The 22,922-nt window shown below is 39.1% G+C and overlaps 2 protein-coding genes across 3 annotated transcripts; one reads left to right on the top strand and one right to left on the bottom strand.

Moving 5' to 3' along the window:
* The first annotated feature begins 1,582 nt into the window (after nt 1–1,582).
* On the top strand, nt 1,583–13,600 carry crbn (cereblon). The gene is made up of 11 exons (XM_044348488.1): nt 1,583–1,824; nt 2,067–2,185; nt 2,324–2,526; nt 3,028–3,177; nt 4,734–4,896; nt 5,811–5,873; nt 5,975–6,059; nt 6,205–6,320; nt 7,897–7,961; nt 10,811–10,942; nt 12,414–13,600. The coding sequence occupies exons 1-11, from the start codon at nt 1,752–1,754 to the stop codon at nt 12,595–12,597; spliced, it is 1,353 nt and encodes a 450-aa protein (XP_044204423.1). The 5' UTR covers nt 1,583–1,751; the 3' UTR covers nt 12,598–13,600.
* Nucleotides 13,601–19,513: 5,913 nt separating this feature from the next.
* On the bottom strand, nt 19,514–22,805 carry LOC122980356 (vasopressin V2 receptor-like). 2 transcript variants are annotated; one of them, XM_044348295.1, is made up of 3 exons: nt 21,788–22,805; nt 20,720–21,615; nt 19,514–20,532 (listed from the first exon to the last, which is right to left on the bottom strand). In XM_044348295.1, exons 2-3 carry the CDS (start codon nt 21,561–21,563, stop codon nt 20,324–20,326), a joined length of 1,053 nt encoding a protein of 350 aa, XP_044204230.1. In that variant the 5' UTR covers nt 21,564–21,615; nt 21,788–22,805; the 3' UTR covers nt 19,514–20,323. The 2 variants fall into 2 exon arrangements, with proteins under 2 accessions (XP_044204230.1, XP_044204231.1); XM_044348296.1 differs by having other exon boundaries at nt 20,720–22,805.
* Nucleotides 22,806–22,922: the final 117 nt, after the last annotated feature.

Raw genomic sequence — 22,922 nt, 5'->3', positions numbered from 1 at the left:
AACAAGACATTTTTAGAGACAATTTAAGCTACAAACAGTCTTTTGAATTAAATTTTGGCTGTGAGTCCAAATTGGTTGTAATGTCAGATCGAGAAGCGTAGCAACTCATTCGCTGACTTTCATCATATTTGCAATTTTGCTTTTTCTAGTTCTTGTTTAATTTCTCCGGTTCTGCTGTTTAAATTTCTAATGCTAATTATGCATCATCATAGCTCATTTTGCTGTTGAAAGGTACAAATATTATACAGGTAAACTCTCTTTCTTAACCTTCTGATTAGTACAAATCAGTGGAGGGCGTATTAAAAAGTATTTTATTCTATCTCAGATGAGATTAGATAGACTTCATTCATCTTCTGAGCATTAATTGCTCAAAAGCTTAAACTGCTTGAACCTCATTTGAGTAAATGAGAACACAGTCCATTGTTTGACCACCTGCACACCAACAGCATGTAACTGTCATTTACAGTATATATATGTCTCTCATCCGTACAAGTTTATATATAATATTGTCAGTGTATAGAAGTATTGAGATTCTTTACTTAAATAAAAGTATAGAAACCACAATCTAGTTTAAGTCCAGCGTTCAAGTGGAAGTACAGCAGTATTATCAGCAAAATGTATTGAAAGTATCAAAAGAAACTACTTATGCAGGCAGAACGGCCCTTGTTAGCATTATATTATTATGAAGAAACTTGTACTTTACATTGGTGGATATTTTATATGTTGATTCCTGTATTTTTAAGACTGATTATACAGTATATACATTTCATTACTTTTATGTCAACAAATAGAGTTTAGATCTTTCTGTTGGGAAATAAAATGTATCAACCATGTAGTTGAACAAAGTGAATGAATAAAATATTTAATTAATTAGCCAACAGGTGTCATAGTAATAGTAATGTATGATGCAGTATTGGTTTTTAGTTTTTATTTCTGTGTCTGGGATCACAAGACACTACTATTTTACAAATCATGCATCTTCCAGTAATACATATACAAAACATATAGAGAAGTATGTGGAAAAAGAAAAGAAACACAAAAAAATGAAACAATACAAAATAAAAATCCCAAATGAACTGCTCACAGAAAAGAAATTTAACATATCTACATATTATCTTGATAAAGGGCTCCCCCCCTCTTCTCCCAGGCTTTCTGTAAGTAACTGACTAATTTATATGTTTCACATGTGAACAGCCAACAGTCTTTGTGCATCATCCATATTTACAAAGTCAACATCTACTTTTATCTCACTAAACAAAGCATTGCACAGTTCCCAATAAAAAGGACAGTAGAAAACAAAATGAAACTCATTTTCTATCATTTAGACAAATCTGCTTTTCTTCTTCTAGATTAACATAACATCCAGTTTCAACAGCCAGTGGAATAATACCAAATCTCAGCTGAGCACATAGAGATCTTTGCTTTTTAGACAAATAATATAGAACATAATTCTCAGTATCATATTCAGTTTTTATCATCGTACATATACACAGTTTTGGTTTAGTCCATAAATCATTGTTATTAATAATAATATTATACACAAATCTAATTTACAGCTGAAGCTTAAGATGCTCAAGTACCATGAATGCTTTTTATATACTCCACTTTAAAGAAATTGATTATTTTAATTCCATATTTACATGATTAAACTGAGTTTGTGCAGACGGTCGGCAGGGGGCGCTCGGGAGTCACGTGGCTGCCGCACATTGAAGACGCCGTAGAAGAAGAGTTAGTATTGTAAACACAAGGATATGGCTGACGAGAGGGGTGGAGGTGAAGACAACATCAACGACAACATGGGGAACCAGTTACAGCTCTTACCAGGTAACAGTTCAACGCACAGACAGAGTCGCAGCTCCCCTCGGCGTTTCCTCAGAAAGAGCGTTTATATTTCCATTCAGCTAACAGCTAGCTACCATTTCTTCACAACAGGCCACTTGTGAGCCTCTGCTTTCGCTTTCCCCTCACTTTTATCCCCCATTTAACTGATCATGTTGCAGCTGTAGTTCGTTTAGGAGCCGCTCACTGTGAGCTAAACTCCTTTTGTGCTTGCTGTGCCATGACAGACAATGAGGAGGAGGAGGAGGAAGAGGAAGATGACATGGAGACTGAAGACCGAGACAGTGAGGAGGCAGAGAAGCCCAGCGTCATCACCTTTGACCCCAGTCTCCCCACGTCACATGCTGTGAGTGATGCCGCAGCTGTCCTCTTGTAGTTCTTGACATTATTTACTGCCACACGTGTGTCAGACAGCTGTGTTGCAGGTCTCTGCAGCTGCTCAGATCCTGTTTTGTTATGTTAACTCTGACCCTTGTGATGGCAGTACCTGGGCTCAGACATGGAGGAGTTTCACGGCCGCACAGTCCACGACGATGACAGCTGCCAGACCATCCCTGTGCTGCCACACACGGCCGTGATGCTGGTGCCGGGTCAGACGCTGCCTCTGCAGCTGTTCAGGCCGCAGGAGGTCAGCATGATGAGGAGCGTCATCCAGAGAGACCGCACCTTTGCTGTGCTCGCACACAGGTACGCGGCTACTGATGATGTATCATTTAAAGGGGCGCTCCACTGATTTCATACACAAAGATCAGTTTACGACTCATCATGAGGAGTACTACTAATGTCTTCTGTGACACCGGAGGGAACTTTTTAAATGTCTGATTATGTCATCATGGAGTTACCTTACATGGAGACCCCTTTTTTAACTGATTACAAACAGGAGATGTGGAGTTTGAAAGATCTGGGTGCTTACCAGGCTTGGTTGGAGGTTCTAATCATGGTTCTAATAGATAATATGCTATCAAATTGCATTATGGGAAATGTAGGATCTGGCATCTTTAAAGCTTGACCCATACTTGACACTAAAAGTCAGGATATTTTGGCCTCTGCTGCTTTGACTTTTATTATTTTTTTATTCTGTCTCATGCCAGTTCCCCGACCTTACAGAAGTAGAATACTAAATCACTGGAGTAACCCTTTACATTATTATGAAATTTTAATGACTTTATTTGATGTTGGTTTCTGCAGCGATGCAGGCGAGCCGGAGGCAGAGTTTGGGACGACAGCTGAAATCTATGCATATCGAGAGGAGCAGGAGTACGGCATTGAAACTGTCAAAGTGAAAGCTGTAGGGAGGCAGAGATTCAAAGTCCATGAGATAAGAACACAAGCAGATGGGTAAGTTGAAATTGAATCATAAACCATGAACCAAAGGTCAGGACTTATTGCTTGTGCACATGTGAAGAGAGCTGCCGTCCCGAATAAAGATGTGCACATTGTGCTGCAGTTCTCAAATGAACTAAAGCCAGAGGCTGTCTGCAGAAATCAGAGCCCTGCGGGTATTCTTAGCAGTTAGTCAGGGTCTGATTCAAAAAGGAAAATAACATGAATGTAATTTTTTAGTTAATTATCTGTAATATTATATTAACACTGTTTAGAATGAAAAACAGCACTCTTTGTACCCTAAAACTGAGATTGCAGTTGCAAACATTTATTGAGATGTTTTAAGTTGATGTAAAAATGAAATCTAACTTTCAAGTGTCAGTGGTTTATATATGTGATATATATTTATTCAATGAAGAGGACATCACATCGGATACTGGTTTCTCAGGTGGTGCTGTCACAGTTCACAGCTAGAGGGCAGAATTACACTTTTTACAGTCATCTTCCAAATGTGATCTGAAATGAACATAGTTTCCACCATGTGTTTTTGTGGAGTGTAACTCGCATTCCTGCAAATATGCACATTTTAAAAATAAGATTAATGATTGTGTCTTGTGCTTTTATACTCTAACACTCTCACAAAGAGGTTTAGTTTATTTTTAATCATTCTAGGTGCTTCCTCTTGTTGAAGGATACAGTAAACCATAGCAGCATTTATGGAGAAAAGCTGCCCACTTAACTGTAATGGTCATACTATAGATCAGGATTACCTATGTCCTCCGCTGCACAGGAAATCATGCTCTACATCCATAAAATTGAGTTTTCATAAAGACATATTTCCGTCATTTGCAAGTTGCTATTATATAACGCACACAAATTGCTCGTCATAATCCCGTTGACCTCTTGTTGTACTGCAAGTGACTCTAGCAAGTGTAACATTGACGCTATCACTCACTTCAGTGGCATCAGCGGATGTGCTTCATTCTGAGGTGATACATACCGAATATTGATAGATACTGCATATTTCTGTACAATTCTCCTTTGGGTAACATGTCTACAACATTTTTAATTGTTGAATGTTATTTATGGATCACTGAGCCACAGAAATCCAGAAGCATCATATTAAAGGAGCAGTTTTGCAGATTATTTTTTATCATATTGATAGAGATTAAATCGAGGTCCCATATTGAATATTGTCATTTTGCAGGATGAGAGCTCATTTCATTTTGGAAAATGGATGGCTGTAACATGTTATATGGGCAAGCCTGAAGGTGGTTTTGCATCCTCATGTGGTCTCATGTGGTGTTCATTGGTGCATGCTTGTATGTCTGGACTCCATAAAGTTCACTTAGTGTCTGGTTGAGGAGCTGGCAGAGAAAATGAACAGGCGGCACATTTTTATGACCATCTTACCTTTACAAACATCCTGCCATATGCTTGATAACATTCAGCCGGCACGCCATTTGTTTAATCTGTTATTCATCCGCTCGGTTTCACTCATCTGCTTGCCTTGCTCTGGTTTCTTTTGTTCCTCTGCGTTTGTCATTAGCTCCCTCTGTTTCTCTCCTCAGGATCAGACAAGCCAAAGTACAGATCCTTCCAGAGAGAATCCTTCCTGATCCGCTGTCTGCCGTGCAGCTAACGCCCCTCTCCAGGCTGCACATGCACCCCTCCTCCAAACCCCCGACTCAGAGCTGCAAACAGGCCCAGTGCTGGTGGAATAATTACCAACAGGTCAGACATACTTGCACGTAAATGTGCTGTAATTGCAAGCATGACTTTCTGCTCTTGTGTCCTTTAAAATTAGATTAAATTCCATCACAAGGCAATAAACATTTGTCTTTTATGATGCTCACAAGTAAAGACCTTTTGAATGTTGTTGTCTTGGCCAGAGGGTTTTTTAATGCTTGAAACTTTAACGGTGTTAATTAACAGCTGCCTGTATTATCTGCTTACACATAAAGTATATATAAGTATATATAAGTAAGGTTTCTGCAGTCATGTGAATTCTAGAAAAGTGAATGAGGCCTTTAAAAAAGTTGTGAGACTTTGGTTTATATTTAATCAACTTGTGAGAGTAATTTGAAAAAAATAGCAAAAAAAAAAAGATTTAAAAAATTTAAACTGGCAGTGGTTGCTGCAACAATCATATTACAAATGTTTTACTGTTATAGTTGAATAGTTTAAAAAAAACTTTGAAAAATGTGATTTTGTTTTTTTTATTGACTTGTTTGCTTTGTTAATAAGAAATGTAATTACATACTATTTATATGCCAATGCAAAATATGTAGCATGTTGTGATCAAGTTCATTTGACGCTATATGGCCAAAAGTATTTGCACCTGTCTACATACTTTTGGTCTGGGTCTGTTTTTCATGGTTTGAGTTGCCGTTAAGGGAGATCTGAATGCTACAAACACATGGTGTAGTGGTATTTTAGACAATGGTGATTTTCCAACTTTTTGTTCCAACTGTATTTCAACATGTGACTTTGTACACAGGTGCATTTTCTCCTATGGGTGTAATGGTCAGATGTCCACATACTTTTGGTCATGTTGGTTATCAGTTATGGTGATGTGAGAAAGAAAGGGAAGAGTAACCACTGAACTGTGGGTTTAATTGACTAATGGTCCGCCTGTTGTTCATCAGAGGAAGTTTCACTGTGCCACCCTGACGCCATGGCCACCCTGGGTCTACGCACTCTACGACTCTGTAAGCATCTCAGCCTGCGACACTGCTTGCTTAGTGCATAAACATCACATAAAAGTGAATGTAAACCATGTTTTCTCTGCTTCCTGTGTTTCACCTCGCAGGAGTCGCTCATGAACAGAGTGAAGAAGCAGCTCCACGAATGGGACGAGAATCTGAAGGATGACTCTCTCCCCACGAATGCCGTAGGTAAGCCCCTGCTCCGTTTATTACAGATGGATCGCAGATACGCACACGCACGCACACCTTCGTCTCTCTGTTTGTGTTCCTCGCGCTCTCTTTCCTTCCTTCCTTTCATCCCTCCCGCTTTTCACCTCTGTCTGGTTTCTGTCAGACTTCTCCTACAGAGTGGCGGCCTGTCTGCCCATAGACGACGCTCTGCGGCTCCAGCTGCTGAAAATCGGCAGTGCCATCCAGAGACTTCGCTGTGAGCTGGACATCATGGACCGGGTAAGTAAAAGGACACCGCTCACCCCGCCCACGGCAGCCTTTCAGTCTCCTCTGTCATTGTAGTCGCAGCATCGTTTCCCCTCGTGGTTTGATTTGTGGGATAAGATCAGCTGCTCCTCCTTGTGTTGTACTGTGTTCTTTGGTATATTTAAACTTCCATGTCAGGAGCTAATTGATGTTTTGTTGCTGCAGTATCCCAGACTAAAGTTGACCTTAACAACCAAATTTGTTTGAAAGAAGTTTAGTATAAGCAAGTAGCAATGAATTGTAATAGATCAGTTGTCAGCATATGTTGTATGTTTTGTGGGTGTTTTCCAACAAAGCATCGATCGTTCAAACAGCAGAAAATTGTTATTCATAGATATTTAAGCTACTGCAAATTCTTCTTCAGCTTGTTCCTGATACATGATGTTTATATCTTAAAGGGTAGATCCTGAGACTAGAGGTAGTAGACAGTGTTGAAGTACTTCTTTCTTTATCTTACCTTCCTCACATCACCACCAACATCCATATTTTAATATAAACAGAACAAAGCCATCTGGCCTCTGTCTTCCTGGTTTGCATCAGTCCTGTGTGTCAGGGCGTTCATGGGTTGTTCTTAGCTTTGCTAGCGAGGCAGCTTTAAGGAAGGCAGCGTTGGTTGGTCGGTCCACCGCTTCGGTCTGGACTGAAATATCTCAACAATTATTGGAGGGATTTCAGTGTTAATTTTAACAGACATTCATGTTTCCCCCAGGATGAATTGTAATAATGTAATAGTGCTTTCCATCACCATCATCGTCACAACAAAACTACAAATGCAACTTGAGAACAAAGTAGTGTCAGGAGGGTAAAATACCCCCAAAGTTCATATTTTAAAATTTAACAATAATCGCTTTGAGTTATAAGACAGTTCACTGGACTGAAAGATATTGACAAAATCAACACATATTGAATACATTTCTTAATAATTCGACAATGTTTTGGTGCCTGCTGATGCTTTCAGCAGATATTTAGTCTCAATATAATTCTGATAAATAGTCAATCATAATGTGAATTTCATGGTCAGACAGGCAGAGACCTAGAACAGTTAGAGTATTAAAGTTTGGCCTAATGAGCTTTTGAAAGTGCAAGAAAATTGATCAAAGCCAAGGGATTTTATTAAAAAAAAGCATTCAGTTGAATGTCACAGCAACAGTTTTATGAAGACTCCTGGGTTAGAAAGACGTAATGCATTAAGCTGAAAATACACACACACACACACACACACACACACACACACACACACACACACACACACACAAGCTCTTTGCTGTAACTGGATGTGTGAAGTGCTTCTTAAATGTGTCAGCCCATTATCACAGCATTTCCTCCTGTATGATTGAAGATAATAATCCTCCTTAATGTAGCGTCTCACTGGTCACATAGACGACCTAAACACCCGTCATCCGGCCTGTTGCTCTTGTGCAGGCATAAAGGATTGGATGTATTATTATAACATTGTCACTTAGTGAGAACAGTGAGAACACCTCACAAAGTGAACTTTTGACACATATAATGTATGTCGTGTTTTAATGTCATTATCTCTCCTCCTCAGTGCACGTCACTGTGCTGTAAGCAGTGCCAGGACACAGAAATCACCACAAAAAATGAGATCTTCAGGTGAGGACTTTCTCCAAAGTTGTGCTGTATATGACCGTTTGAATACAAACTAAGAAAATCATTGGAATCGATCACTGTGAATATTATGCTTGGTGTTGCACTTTCTTCACCTGTCAAATAACGTAAAGAATGAGCTGAAAACGTCTGAACAGTGCAGGGAGTTGTGACAGCAGTATTCCTCTCACAGGGATTCATATGATTCATTAATAATGATCTAAAATATCACTTAATGGAGCCAATTTGTCCTTGTTGTTTGTACTTTTACTGAAAGACAGACACATTTCAGGCTTTAAGCATTTCACGATTGATTTTTGTGGTTTTATCAGAAAAAACAGAGCGATAATGTAACAAAAACCCCATAAAAACAGCCTGACTGGTACTTAACCAGGAACAAATCTGCCTCTATATATAATTGCTTTTTGTATTTTTGTAAGTAACTCCATGACTGTAATCACTGTAATTATTAACACATCAAAGTCGACGCTAGTTTGATGGTCTGGAAGAATAAAGTCTGGGGTTACATCATGAAGATAAGTGGCCCTGCTCTGCACCTCCACAAGCAGATGCTGTTATGTAATGTAATTTTCTAACTGCCTGTGACGTGTGATGGTCAGCGTGTTTGTCCGAGAGTGACACACAAAACCTGTAACACTGATGATGAAACTGTCCAGACGCTCACTGTACGTTTATGTGAAAAGTGCATTAACGTTTGTGTCTTAGGACATCCAGATAATCTGAGCAAATGAGTGATGATGTGTTTAATATGATTTCTGGAGCTAGACACTCAGAAGGTGCGAACTGTTAAAACACACTTCCTCTGACTAAGAGAACAACATATGTAGCTAATGCATTTTCAGTCAGGGGCCTAAACCAGAACCAGAGTACAGTGAATAGTTACTCGAGAAGCCAACCTAAATGGAAATTTTTGGTGCTGATTGTATTTTAAAAATGTGTTTTTGGGTTGTATTTTCTGCGGAGACCTGTAGATTTAAGTAATTGTGTTGTAAAACATTTTCCATCCTTAAGTCTTAGCTTTGTAGTTCTGTGTTATATTCACTTTATCACCACACTGACAGGTTCTTCCAAGCCATTGATGAAGAGAATGTTTTGATGTGTGAAATATGTTTTGAAGTTTACAGGTTGCACCCCAAAATTTGACTTAAAGGTGCAGTGTGTAGAATTTAGTGGCATTTAGCCGAACGGACTTGGCAGAAATGGAATATAATATTCATAAGTATGTTTTAATTAGTGTATAATCACCTGAAAATATATATATAAGTATTGTGTTTTCGTTACCTTAGAATGAGCCCTTTATATCTACATAGGGAGCGGGTCCTCTTACACGTGGCCCGCCATGTTGCATTGCCATGTTTCTACAGTAGCCCAGAACAGACAAACCAAACACTGGCTCTAGAGAGCTTCTTTCGCTTTTTTCGCAGCTACTGTAGGTTCTCCTACATGCTGGGAAGGTGAGGGTTATTCAGTTGGTTGTAATCTGCAACGTCACCACTAGATGTCACTAAATCCTACACACTGGTCCTTTAAATTTTACCTGAAATAGTTTGAGTTTGAAAAAACATTTTCACATTGTTATTTAGTTTGACAACACTCATAACAAAATATTTTGACTACCAGACAGTCAGGGATAGAATGACGAAGTCCTGGACTTATTTCCATCGTTGTCCCAGGTCCCAACACAGAAGCTGTATGATGCCTCTTCTTAGGGAAATGTTCTTCCCAGAGTGGTCATGTCATGGTGATGTTTTGTGTGACTCTACAGTTACCTTTTAGGCACATAATCCATCCTGACATACTGTACATGGTATTTTTGGAAACACTGCAGTGTTGATAAGAATCTAAGGTTTGTGGATTTGAACAGTGCTTGACTGTGCAACATGAGTTTGTCATAAGAACTCACTGGTTGGTTCAGAAAGACTGCAGCAGTTACATTTACATTAGAAGATCCCCTCCAAATGTGCTTAACAATGTAAGTGATGGGGACAAAATCCACAGTCCTCCTTTTGTTTAAAATGAGTTTAAGATCTGAAGATAAGATCTGAGTCAGTGAAATAAAGTGCATATTTTTCAAAGTTTCAGTCTTTTTAGTGATGGATTCCCTCTTTGTGTCTCATCAGACAGTGTTTTCCTTTTCAGCTGCAGTGGAAGGATTGTAACAAAAATTTGGCACTAAAGCGGCAGTAACTTTGAAAGATGTCCCCTTCATTTGACTAATTTTGACAGCTGAGCCCTTATATCATTTTTGCATAGAAGGAGGGCTGTAGATTTTGGCCTCCATTTTTTACAATGTAAGTGACAAAATCCATAGTCCTCCTTTATTTGAAGATAATATGAGGCTTCAGCAGTCTGAGTTACTCAAATAAAGTTTATCTTCCTCACTTAGTCTTTTTAGTGATGAATTCCCTCTTGTGTCTCGACGGACAGTGTTTTCCTGTTCAGCTGCAGTGGAAGGATTGTAACAAAAAGAGGGAATTTGGCTCTAAAGACACAGTAACATTGAAAGATATTGACTTTATTTGACTAATTTCGACGGCTGAAGCCTCATATTAGCTTTGTCCCCCCTTTCTTACATTGAATGTGCATTATGAAGGGATCTCTTAATGGTCAGTAGGAACAGAAGGAATATAGGATATATATATATATATATATATATATATATATATATATATATATATATATATATATATATATATATATATATATATATATAAAGGAGAACAGCAAGAAAAACGAGTCAATGTTTGTTTGGGCACCTGACTATTGTTTAGGACGTCCTTTAAGTCATAATCACTGCTGATAACATATTCCACCTGCTTCGTCTCTCTCTGCAGCCTGTCTCTGTACGGCCCCATGGCTGCGTACGTCAACCCTCATGGTTACGTCCATGAAACCCTGACTGTCTACAAAGCCAACAACCTCAACCTGGTCGGCAGGCCATCCACACTGCACAGCTGGTTTCCAGGGTAACACTGTTGTACTGATGGCATTGAGCTCACACTCCCTCCTCCCTGACCTATCAATAATACAAACACATACAGTGTATAGATTGACTCAGACCTCTCACTGTGCTTTTCACCACTTTCATAAATGCATCTTTTTAAGTGAGATTGCACTGGAGGTCTGAAACACGCTCTAATACCATATCTGGTTTAGCTGTAATCCATAGTGACACTGTCCGCTACCTGAAATCGAAAGCTTTTGGCCTTAATTTGTGGTGTCATAATCAATAGTGTCATTTTTTAAATCAATGGTGCTTGTCTTCCTCTCTTCTTAGTGGTCTAGGTTCATTGTACAACACCAGGTTTCTATGGAGAGCAGCATTAGCCTCTCCTAGAGTCTCTGTTAAATGGCACCTAGTTTGATTTCCTGTTACATGATGCATTTCTATTAGTGTTATTCTGTCACTGGTCTGAGTTTGTCTAGTTTAAATAACTCCTTCAGGACTTTATGAAATGTAAAGTTATTTATCTGCATATTTTTCAATTCACCAAAGGAATTGCATCACTGATATTGACAAGAGTGTCAGTTACGGACTTTTAGGTGTTCATATGAGCAGTAAGAAACAGGCTGTGATATTATAGTAAAGTCTGTGGCTTGTTGCTTCTATAAAATACCAATGTAAAGACTGTAATATTTTGTATAAAATACAAACTGTATTTTTAATGAAGCATATACCTGTATGAATAGGTTATTTAAATTCTTCTTCCTTGAGAGGATCTTAATGACGCATTTAGTGCCAGTATGAGTTGTGAAGTTGTGAGTTATGTGTTGCACGTTAATATTTAAAACGCTTAAATTAATACCACAAACCAAAGATACTCAGGTTACTATCATAGAAATATAAAGAAACCATTTTAAGAAGCTAGAATGAGATAATTATAGTATTTCTTCATGAAAAATGACTCAAAACGATTAATCGATTGTCAAAGTAGCCTGCGATTAATTTTCTGCTGATCGACTAATCGTTGCAGCTCTACTATGTTGAAGTTTTAAATTCTCAGAAGCTCTGAAAAGTTTTGTCTTCTTCATGCAGGACAGCAGCTGTAATTAGCTTGAATTCACAGCATGTACAGTTGATTCCAGTTGTGAACTCTGATATCAAAACTCTCCTGTGGCACAATGAACTTCTCTGTTGATCCATTTTCCAAACACTCATAGTGTCTCAACATGGCTAAAAAATCTATTTCCATGTCTGACTGAGATGTTTTTTTGTAGATGTTTTGATGCTTTTCTCCTATTATTGGAGTCTTTTGTAACTTCTGTGAATCCAAACAAACCACAGCTGCTGCACAGTTAGCTGCTACGGAGCAAGCAACAAGCTGTTGAGTCTATAAGGGAGTATTTGATAGATGAAAGACAGATTCTAAGTGTTGTAATCCTTTAAAAACTTCAACTTTAAGAAAATGTCACCCCCCCCCCTTCTTTTTCTCTCAGGTACGCCTGGACAATTGCTCAGTGCCGAACCTGCGGGTCTCACATGGGTTGGAAGTTCACGGCCACCAAGAAGGACTTGTCTCCGCCTCGTTTCTGGGGTCTGACTCGTTCAGCGATGCTCCCCCGCATCCCCCAAGGCAACGGGGACGAGGGGAGGGAGGGCTCTCGCCTCTTCTGCCTGTGATGTCAGACCATCATTTCCCCTCATTAAAAAAACAAACAAAAGAAAAAAAAAAAAAAAACGCAACCCTCCCCCCAAGCCTTGATTGTCAGCCGCTCTCTGGCTGCGATTACTTTTAGTAATCAATGCATCACACCCCGCCTGTCACCCCTGGCAGCAAATCCATCATATTAATGGAAAGGTCATTCAGCCTTTAAATGGCACTCAAATGACAACAGGTCGCAGGTAGTGATTGTTCTTAAAGGCTCTTAAATTGTGGACGCAGCAATGAGACGACTCGGCACATTGTGAGAAAGTGAAAAAGAAATGGACAGTAACAGATTGAACAGATTGATGTCATGACACGTGATAGTCCTAGCATGCAGCTCGCTGATCTGCACCTCTGTCCAGCTGTTTTCTGGGTCACTGCAGAAGCACAGAAACACAGAAGCGATGCTTAACGCATTATGCTTTTTACCTTTCAGCTCCTTTCCTCTGTGTGATGGAGAGTGTGACTGCATGCAGTTGACATAACAGGCTGCTTCAGCCACTTTAATCTGTTGTATAACCAACCACTCAATATAAATTCACTTGGCATTCAGATCCTCTGTGGGTTTCTCAGAAGAGTTTTCTGATGTTATCTAAGCTGCCGTAGGTCAGTGGAGGAAAACGTTGGCGTGAAAGTGCACTCATGTATGCGTAGACCTTTGATGACAGCGGTTGTTTTGAATCTCGAGATTAAATTGGATGTATTTTTGTACGCGAGAAGATGGGAAATTAATATACTCATTCATGTGTGGAAGTTATGTGCTTTTTATTATCACACCAGTTTTTGTGTAATAAACAACACACTGAGGAGACAATGATAGTGTGTAATACACTTGATATAATCAGGTTTTGTATTCCACGAAGGCTCATTGTCGTGTCAGATAATGTGCTTCAGGAAATTAGCATTATCTCTGATTGCACAGGTGCCTAATGGCAGACCGTTTTTTTTTTTTTTTTAAAAAAGGTCAAAGCTGATTAAGACAGAGAGCAAGAGGAGCATTTACCCCTTCTTCATTTAGTTCATGTTGTGTGGCATGTTAAAATGGTGTGCCTATGCTCCAGCTCAGTGTCTTCTGATTAGTTTGATAAATCAGTCAACCCCAGACGAGAATGAAAGATTGTAAGAGTGACGATAAGATTTAATTGTTTAAGTTTTTCAGGATTCTCTTTGGTTTGTAGTGTCACCGTTTTCAGGATTTTACTTCATGCGAATTTGTTGCAAGGTGCTGGCTCACGTTTGTATAAATGTAATTGTAAATAAGAGGCAGTTATAGCGTTTGTTGCGTAATATAACTAGTGCTCTACTGTGTGTAGAATCCGGCTCTTATTTCTCTTTGCTCTTCATGTCACAGAGAGTTTTCAGATTTTTCTTTTTTCATCAGTAAACAGAGTAATTGAACGAAACAAGAAATCTTCTAGAATGTGAAGATATTCTTTTGAATTAAATGTTTTTGGGTGTTTGGTTAAAGAAATAGTTTGATATTTTGGGAGATGTGCTTGTTTGCTTTCTTGCTTGAAGTTAGATAAGAAGTTTGATACCACTCTCATGCACATATCGTCAGTCAGCAGTTGCTCAGTGGCTCAGTCCAAAAGTAACTAAATCCACCTCCCAGCACCTCTCAATATTTCTAATTAACACGTTATATCTTGTTTGTTTGGTAGCTACAAAAAAAGTGAAATGCCAGGACATTACTGCAAATAATACATCCCAAAATGTCGAACTATTCCTTTAGATGGGAGACACCTTAAAGGATAGGTTCACAATTTCTCAAGTCTGCCTTAACATTCAGATGCCCATATGAACACTGAAACAGGTTATGCTGGCTGTAATCATTCCTCCTGTTCATACTGACCATTAGAAGATCACCTCCAAATGTGCCTTCAATGTAAGTGATGGAGGACAAAATTCACAGTCCTCGTTTTGTGTAAAAATATGTTCACAAGTTTATATGAAGATCAGATCTGAGTTAGTCAAATAAAGTGCATATTTTCTAAAGTTTCAGTCTTTTTAGTAAAAAATCACCTCTTTGTATTTTGTCGGACAGTTCAGCTCTAGTGGAAGGATTGTAACAAAATGAGAAAATTTGGCTCTAAAGAGACAGTAACTTTAAAAGATATTGACTTGATTTGACTAATTTGGACGGCTGAAGCCTCATATCAGCTTTGTCCCCCATTTCTTACATTGAAAATACGTTATGAAGGGATCTCTTAATAGTCAGTATGAACAGAAGGAATGATTACAGCAAGAAAAACATGTCTCAGCGTTCATTTGGGCACCTGACTGTTGTTTAAGAACAGACTTGAAAAATTGTGAAGCTATCCTTTAATATTCCTCATATGACATCACCACCATGTCATGGGTGTTCAGTTTTGAGTTGTGTTGACAATAGCTTGTGAGAAAATGGCTTGATTTTTTTTTTTTCATGCAGAGTTTGTCTAGAATTAAATCTTTTTATTGATGTTCATATTTTTGTGGTAGTCCCTTTTAAACATCTGAAAATGTGAGCTTCCTCAGAAGTAGCTTCTGATTTTGATGGCGTTCATTTCCTTATTATTTATCTGCTGGACCCTTCAACAGTTTCATATCATATTATCATCTCATTTTTGTTTCATTAAAGAGAGGTTTCACCATAAAAATAACACATAAAATATAAAATCATGTTTTGATTATATTCTGTCATATCACTGGTTCAGTGTTCACCAGACTGTCAGACTTTAACACACACCCGACAATAATATGGATGCTTCACTGAAGAAATCAATAACCTGGTTCCAAAAAAGGTTTTTGTTTGTTTTTCCATGCCGTTCAGTGTACCACAGAGTAAAATAAACATGCAGTTATCCTGTGAGTCTCTTCTGATTTAACTCTTGTCACTACAGATGCTGGACATGTTTCAGCAGGACAGTTGAGGCAGGGAGTTCATGAAGAGTCCTAATATTGATAATTAAGACGGTACTCCTGTGTGTGTGAGTGTGTGTGCGTCCGTGTGTGCATGTGCATGTGCAGGTGTGCATTTTTGTTACCTCTTGGGGACCTCTTCAGGTATAAACACTGACCTTGTCAGGACCAGTAGTCCTCATGGGGACCAAAGCCTGGTCCTAATGAGGCAAAATGTCATTTCTGAGGTCCTGGTAAGGATTAGGGTTAGTGGGTTAGGGTTATGAGTAGGGTTAGGGTTAAGGGGTTAGGGTTAGGGTGTCGATACCTGCGACACTCGAGGCAGGGAGTTCATCAAGAGTCATAAATTTGACAGTTAAGACAGCACTCCTGTGTTTGTGTGTGTATGTGTAAGAAGCTATAGTCCTCATAGAGTTGAGCTTTAACAAGCAGGTAAAAGGGTTTATGATGTGTCTTACAGATAAATCAACATGTGCTTTCATAGTGTTTTTGTGCTTTCATGTGTCCGCATATAAAGACACTAATGCATTTGCATTTTATGAATCTTACTGTGCAGACACGTGTGGACTGAGGATTATTTGTATGGTTGCACGTTGAGGGTCTAACAAGTCTCTGTGGGTGGGAAAAGAGCCATGCCGACCACCATGCCTCATTGATGACTTGAACGTGAGTTTCCATCAGAGAGGAGCATTTATATTGAAGAGGTAGAAAGGGTTCACAACTCGTGACTTCTCATAACTCACATGTGACTTCTTGAATCTCGCTTAGTCTTCCACTTCCTCAGGTGTAAGGAGTCATTTTACATTGTAGGATACGATTCTGTGCCAACCAAAGAAGCCACACCTGTTTACTAAGTTTTGGCGGGGTACAACATACAGTATATGTAATACTTGACACTTTATTCTTCGCCTAGAAAACAGCAGTTGACAAGACAATCTCTGTTCAAGGTCGGTTTACACACTTGTTCTGCTTTCAACAATATCAGACGTCAAACTTAAGCCAATGCAGAAGAGAAGTTCTAAATGTGCTCAGAATAATGCAAAGTTTGAACATCTACGATTCCACGACAACTGAGCAAACTTGTTTGTGTTGCTGTTGAAAGCTCCAGAACGAGCGAGTAAGTGAACCTTGAGTGACTGTATATGTTGCTGTGGACTAGAACAGCCTCATGTATGTGTGATGCAAAATGTTTGTTAGTATATTCATTCAGATGGGGGCGTGTGTGTGTGTTTAAGTGATGCAAGCGCACATTAGGGTTCATTATTTTCAATTACAGTCAGTGAGCATGTTGTACAGAATGTCTGAAGCTGGTTTGATGTAATTATTTGGGCTTATGTAATGTTCCAGTCACAGCTGAAGATGTCTAAAAATAGTGTAGTGCAACAATTCACACAAATATTTAAGTGTTGCACCTGTTTTTATCATACTTTTGTCCAGCAGCCGATCATGTGTATAATATGTGTTTATCTGAGGCGGCCACAGAAAAAGGTAAAATTAGTTAAAATTGCGGAAAAAGATGTTTTTAGATTAGCAACTGACCTGGTTGTTGTCTGCTTCACAATTAGTCATCATACATATTTCTGATCATGCAAAACACAACTCAGCAATATGGTTTTTATAAGTGGGGTCTCAAGTAATTGGAGTAAGTGATGTTGAATAATGATAATTATAAGCACTGATTAAATTAAACTTGGCTATATTAAGATAAGATGAAACATTATTAATCTCTGCAGGTAAATGAGGTAATTGTGGCATCAAACATAAAGGGAACATCACTTTCATTTAGGTGTGAAATGGCTGTTAGTCCATTTAGTTTGATGAAGGAAAAAGTAGAATCTGTTAAATCTGACATGTATGTTAAGTATTGTTTTGGAGTGTAATATATAATAATTATGTACTTCTAAATAGCACCACAAAGACTTGAAGGTGATGCAGCTGCAGGGGTCCGATGAGGGTATTGCAGGGAACAGGTTTATGTTTATGGCCTGGTCAGTGTCTCCCTGTTTGGTCAAGACAAGAGTGAACAGTGTCGGTGAACAACAATAACGTTTAATGAAATGGTTCAGCACGCAAAATGCTCAACAGTAATACACTTGTCTTCACTTTTCATTACACTTTTACACTCAGTGAAGAAAAAATAATATTCATCACTGCGCTCCTCAATTCTAAGGCTCCTTAGTAAAATTGTCTTTAAAAAAAACAAAACAAAAAAAAAAACTACTTCAACTCCCCCAAATCATTTGAAAACTTTCAGTGTGGAACAAACACAAAAGCTCAAGTTATTAAAGTGAACAGAGCAGAGAGTGAATGAGGCTGAATGGAGACATTACTGGAGATGTATGAGAGGTTTGCCATCTAACACTGACTGATGTGAACTTCACATCAAGGCGTCCAAATGACCCAAAGATGCAGAGCGATATGTGGCAGGAAATATACAGTATATACATTATATCATGTATTATAAATATATATACATTATATCATTTATTATAAATATATATACATTATATACATTATATCATGTATTATAAATATATATACATTATATCATTTATTATAAATATATATACATTATATCATGTATTATGAATATTTATACAGTGCCAGTATAGGACAGGACACAAACTTTTGATTGGTTCTGTACATTATCATGTATTTTGACTGTACATATGCAGTATATAGATATATATACTGCATGTGTACAGTTACAAAATCTCAGACTTCCTGTCGTCCTCTGAGCAGTCCTGCATTGTTCATATCCAACATGCTTTCATCAAACCACCCACATCATCAGAAATGGAATAGTTCACAATGGATATCAAAGGTTATTTACAACAAGTATATTTCTTCTTGAAGGTTGGAACAAATACATTTTATTTAAAAGAGGACAGTGGTCCCACTGATGTGCAATGTTAAGAATGATTAATAATAATCATAAAGATGCTGCAAAGCTCCAAAGCAGCACTTAAAACTGGTGACTCATAGCGACAACAAGAACAATAGCACCGCACACAGTAAGACGTTTACATAACTGCTGGATTCTGTGTAATCAATAAAAGTTCAGATATTCTCATGAATCTCATTGTATTGAGTCATATTAACATTCTCAGATCAAACTAAGACTGTTGCGGCTGCCGCAGTGACTAACAAAAACCTTTCCACAGCTGTGATACTGACTGCTCTGTTGGCTGCCGGTATTGCACTTATTCCTACTGTCACACAGGCAGCAGAGCATTAATGACCTGCCTCCAGTCTGGGGCATAACGGAGCACTCGTTTCCTAAATGTCCAAAATAATGACTGCAAGAAAATGATGGCCATTGGACAAGGTATTGATTGGAAAAATGTAACCAGTTAAAAGCATTTTTATCCAGACTTTGCACTGTGTGTGTGTCTGTCTATGTAAGTGGGTGTAGTTGAAAGTAAATGGGTCACATTCCATGCATGTGTACTTTCTGCATGTATAACTCAACATTTTTCAGGCTGTGACAGGTCTGCGTGCCGTTCCTTCAGTGTGAAATCCTTCATCCTGAGTCACTCAGCAGATCATGCACATACCATGTGTGACATACTGTATACCAAGTTTAAACCTGGCTGATTTTCATTACAGTAAACTGTGAATTACATGGAAAAATGCTTTCACAATATAGAAAATGTGCTCCTCCACCGTCTTCATGTCAAAGTGAGAAATTATCTACACATTAATCTCAGGTGACTCATTGAAAAGTACCTTTAAATATTACTTTCACATAAAACATTTTTAAAGACTTTGTTGTACATAAACTACATTTGATAACATCCTTCTGGAAACTGACAAAATGCTTCTAAGACTTGAACTGACTCAGTGACACTGAATTAGTGACCAACTCTGTGGCTCAGAGTATTTTTTGTCTAAGTATGTGTTACTGAACTTCATTTGAAGCCAAGGTTGATATATTTATACCCTTACTAACACATGTAAAAAGACAAAGCAGTTGTGAGAACATGACTTTATTCCACAACACTTTCTTTTGTAACAGAAGAAGAATATTTAACATATTTTGCAGTAACTCAGTGACCACAGTGAACATTTACAGAAGTGACAAACGTATTTCACTATCTTTAAGTAGCTTACAGCACTGTTACAACAGTTTTTTGGGAGGCGGGCACATACTGCACTGCATACTTTGAACAAAGTGTTTCTTTTCTCTGTTATTCAAGAAAACACATTTGTGCTTGCTGACAGCTTAAACTGCAGAAAATAGAGCTACTGTGTAGATGCAATATATCCTGTAGCCTCAGGTTTCTGAACTTAACTCTAAAGACTTAAGTATAATTTTATATGCTACAGTATATGTGTATTGGCCAGTTTGGCCAATACAAATACAAGTAACATACAAGTCCAAACCCACCTTCTTTTAAATGTGAGGCATATCATATCAAACCTGTCCCAGTCAAAACAATGTGGTGATATGATCCACACCAGCAGTTTACTGTATCTATTTCTTTTCTGGTGCTTTACCAAAGAGCATTGGCACTGCAGGCCATCAAAACTGCACCCTGTTCATCAACATCAGGCATCTGGAGCGCAGTTCTCATTCATGGGTACCCATTTCTGGTTTGCTTTTGGTACTAGGACATGCCATATTTTCAAATGTCAGGTACCCATATAGATAGCCTATAAGTCTTAATATTTCACATCTGCTGCTCAGAGGAATAGTCGTCCATATGCAGACAGAGCTCAGAGGCAGTTCAGCAAGGCGCGAAAACTTCGCGCCGCCTTTTCCTGCAGGCTTTTACATCTCAAGGTTCAACGGGGTCCCCTTCATTTGGACTCGGAGACATTTTTGAAGCTCATATACAATGTGCTGACCAGCGTCGCCTCTTCGTGCATTGAATCCTTACCGTTGGACTGCCGCCGGCACAGGAGCGTCACCAGCCTCTTGGGAAACTGGCCGCTGAACAGGAGGTAGATGCAGGGATTGGCGCAGCTATTCAGACTGGCCAGCAACATCAGGATGGTGAAAGTCGCAGCTGGAATGACAGCAGAAGCGCACCGCGTCAGAAGTTTGCAAACAAGTGTCGTTTGCCACTTATTAATAGATTATGGTGTTTGTGCGTAAAGACACCTCTGATGTTACATAAAATAAAATAAACTACACCAAGGCTTGATTTTCATTAACTAAAACTGAGCACCAGCCACAAATATTTGGTGACTTACTTTCTTTTGGCGCATCTGTGTCCCAGGCGGACCAAAGCTGGACAGTGAAGAAGGGGGACCAGCAGATGATGTAAGCCAGCACTATAACCACCGTCATCTTCAGCGTCTTGACCCGGGCCTTGGACATGCCGGCCACGCCGCTGGCTCTGGACGGCAGCGGGAGAGCCACGCTGCACTGCTGCTGAGTTTTTTGGTACAGGTTGATCTGGATGGCTCTGCAGATGCGCACTTGGCAAATAACAACTGTAATAACAGGTAAAATGAAAATGACCAGCGTGGTCCAGGTGATGTAAGTCTTCAGACCCCATGGCTGGATAAACTTGGCCCAGCAGTCAAACACACCGGGTGCCACCTCGACCTGTGAGAAAATGAAAATCTGTGGCAGGCTGCCCAGCAGAGAAACCCCCCACGCGACGCACACAGGTATGTTCAGTCGCGTGCGCGTCCGCTGGAACTTCACCATCGGGTTGCACACAGCTTGGTATCTGTCCACTGTCATCACCACGATCATATAAGTTGAAGAAAACATGCCGAGAACTTGCAGGTACTTCACCAGGCGGCACATCAGGTCCGGCCCGACGAATCTGTCCGTGATGTCCCACATGAGCTGCGGACACACCTGGAAGAAAGTGACCACCAGGTCCGCCAGACACAGGTGAAAGACGAAGACGCGCATCCTGGTCACCTGTTTGCGCTGTCTCCACAGGACGACCAGCAGGGTGGTGTTAAGGATGGCGGCGCTGACGAAGATGACACTGAGCAAGGCGATCTCCACCCTGGCCAGACTCTCGTCTCTCGCCACGTCCTCCGTATCCGTAAAGTCACTGTCATTGAGAGGACGCATTGTGTCTGGGTGCCGGTGATACTTGTCAGACTTGCAAACTTAACCCGGCAGGCTGTTGAGGAATAAAAGAATACTTAAAGTTTGCATTTTCCAAAAGTAAAATATATTCTGAAAACTTCTTGTACCTAATTTGCTGTATTATTTCGACCCTACAACATATCTAAAGGCAAAACTACACTTGAAAACTGTCACCAAGACACTTTATAACACACATCTCGACCTACCGTCAGGAAACAGGTATGTGTCAAATGCGATGAATGTGAATTTCAGTTTATGAGGTTGGTCGATTCAGGTTGGGAGAATAATTTCTGGAGCAGCAGGTGGTCTTTTGCTCGGGAAGGTCTCTGCAGCTGTGTCCCGGTGTTTTATGTGAAGATGACACCTGGGTGGAGCTTACATTCATCCAGTACTGTGACTACCAGACATGTAAGTCTCATTATACTTTAAAGGCGGAAAAAGCCTTTACCAGTGCTCATTGACTTTATGCTCACAATGGAATAATCTACTTAGCAGGTCATTGATATTGACTTTTAAATTACATTTTAATGTTATGATTGAAACGTCCAGAACATCTAATAAATGGACCAGAGGAAGTTCAACCAGGGTCGCTTGATATAATATAATAAGGATATTTTGTGCTTTAAATACTGTATGTTGATAACCTATGTGGTGGTACAAGGATACAGATCCTTTACTTAAGTAAAATAGCAATACCAGAGTGTAAAAATACTCGATTAAGTTAAAGTACTGCATTCAAAATAGAGAAATATTATCAGAGAAATGTACTTACGGTAGCCTATCAAAAATAAAAATACTCATTATATAGGATAATGGCCCCAGAGTTTTATTATTATATACATTTTATTACTGGATTTTTGAAAAAGGCTACTAATACATAAACGTGTAAGCTGCATTTTAATGTTTTAGTAGGCACTTTATATTTCACTACACAGCTTAATTTTAACAATTCATCATATATTATAAATGAATTATGTTTTGTAGATATGTAAAATATTCGTTTGCAAGGTAGTAGCCCTGGTGCATTTGTCAGATTAATGTAGTAGAGTGAAAAAAAAGTGTAGTATTTGCTTCTGAAATGTAGTGGATTAAAAGTAAAAAGCTGAAAAAAGAAAATACTCAAGTTAAGAAGAACTACCTTACAAGTGTATAGTAGGAAAGGCTGGGGGCGGTTGCAACATTTTTGCATTTTGCTCAGTTACACTGAAATTATATACATTTTTTTTCTTATTTTTTAAAAGCATATTTTATCAGAGTATATGAAACCGAGATGTCGTCATGCTCCTCTCGACCAATCACAGCACAGGATAGTTTGACGTCTCAGGAGTTTCACCCGGAAGT

This window comes from Thunnus albacares, chromosome 4, assembly GCF_914725855.1.
Source record: "Thunnus albacares chromosome 4, fThuAlb1.1, whole genome shotgun sequence".
Classification (NCBI taxonomy): domain Eukaryota; kingdom Metazoa; phylum Chordata; class Actinopteri; order Scombriformes; family Scombridae; genus Thunnus; species Thunnus albacares.
This window is presented reverse-complemented; position numbering and strand designations above follow the sequence as displayed.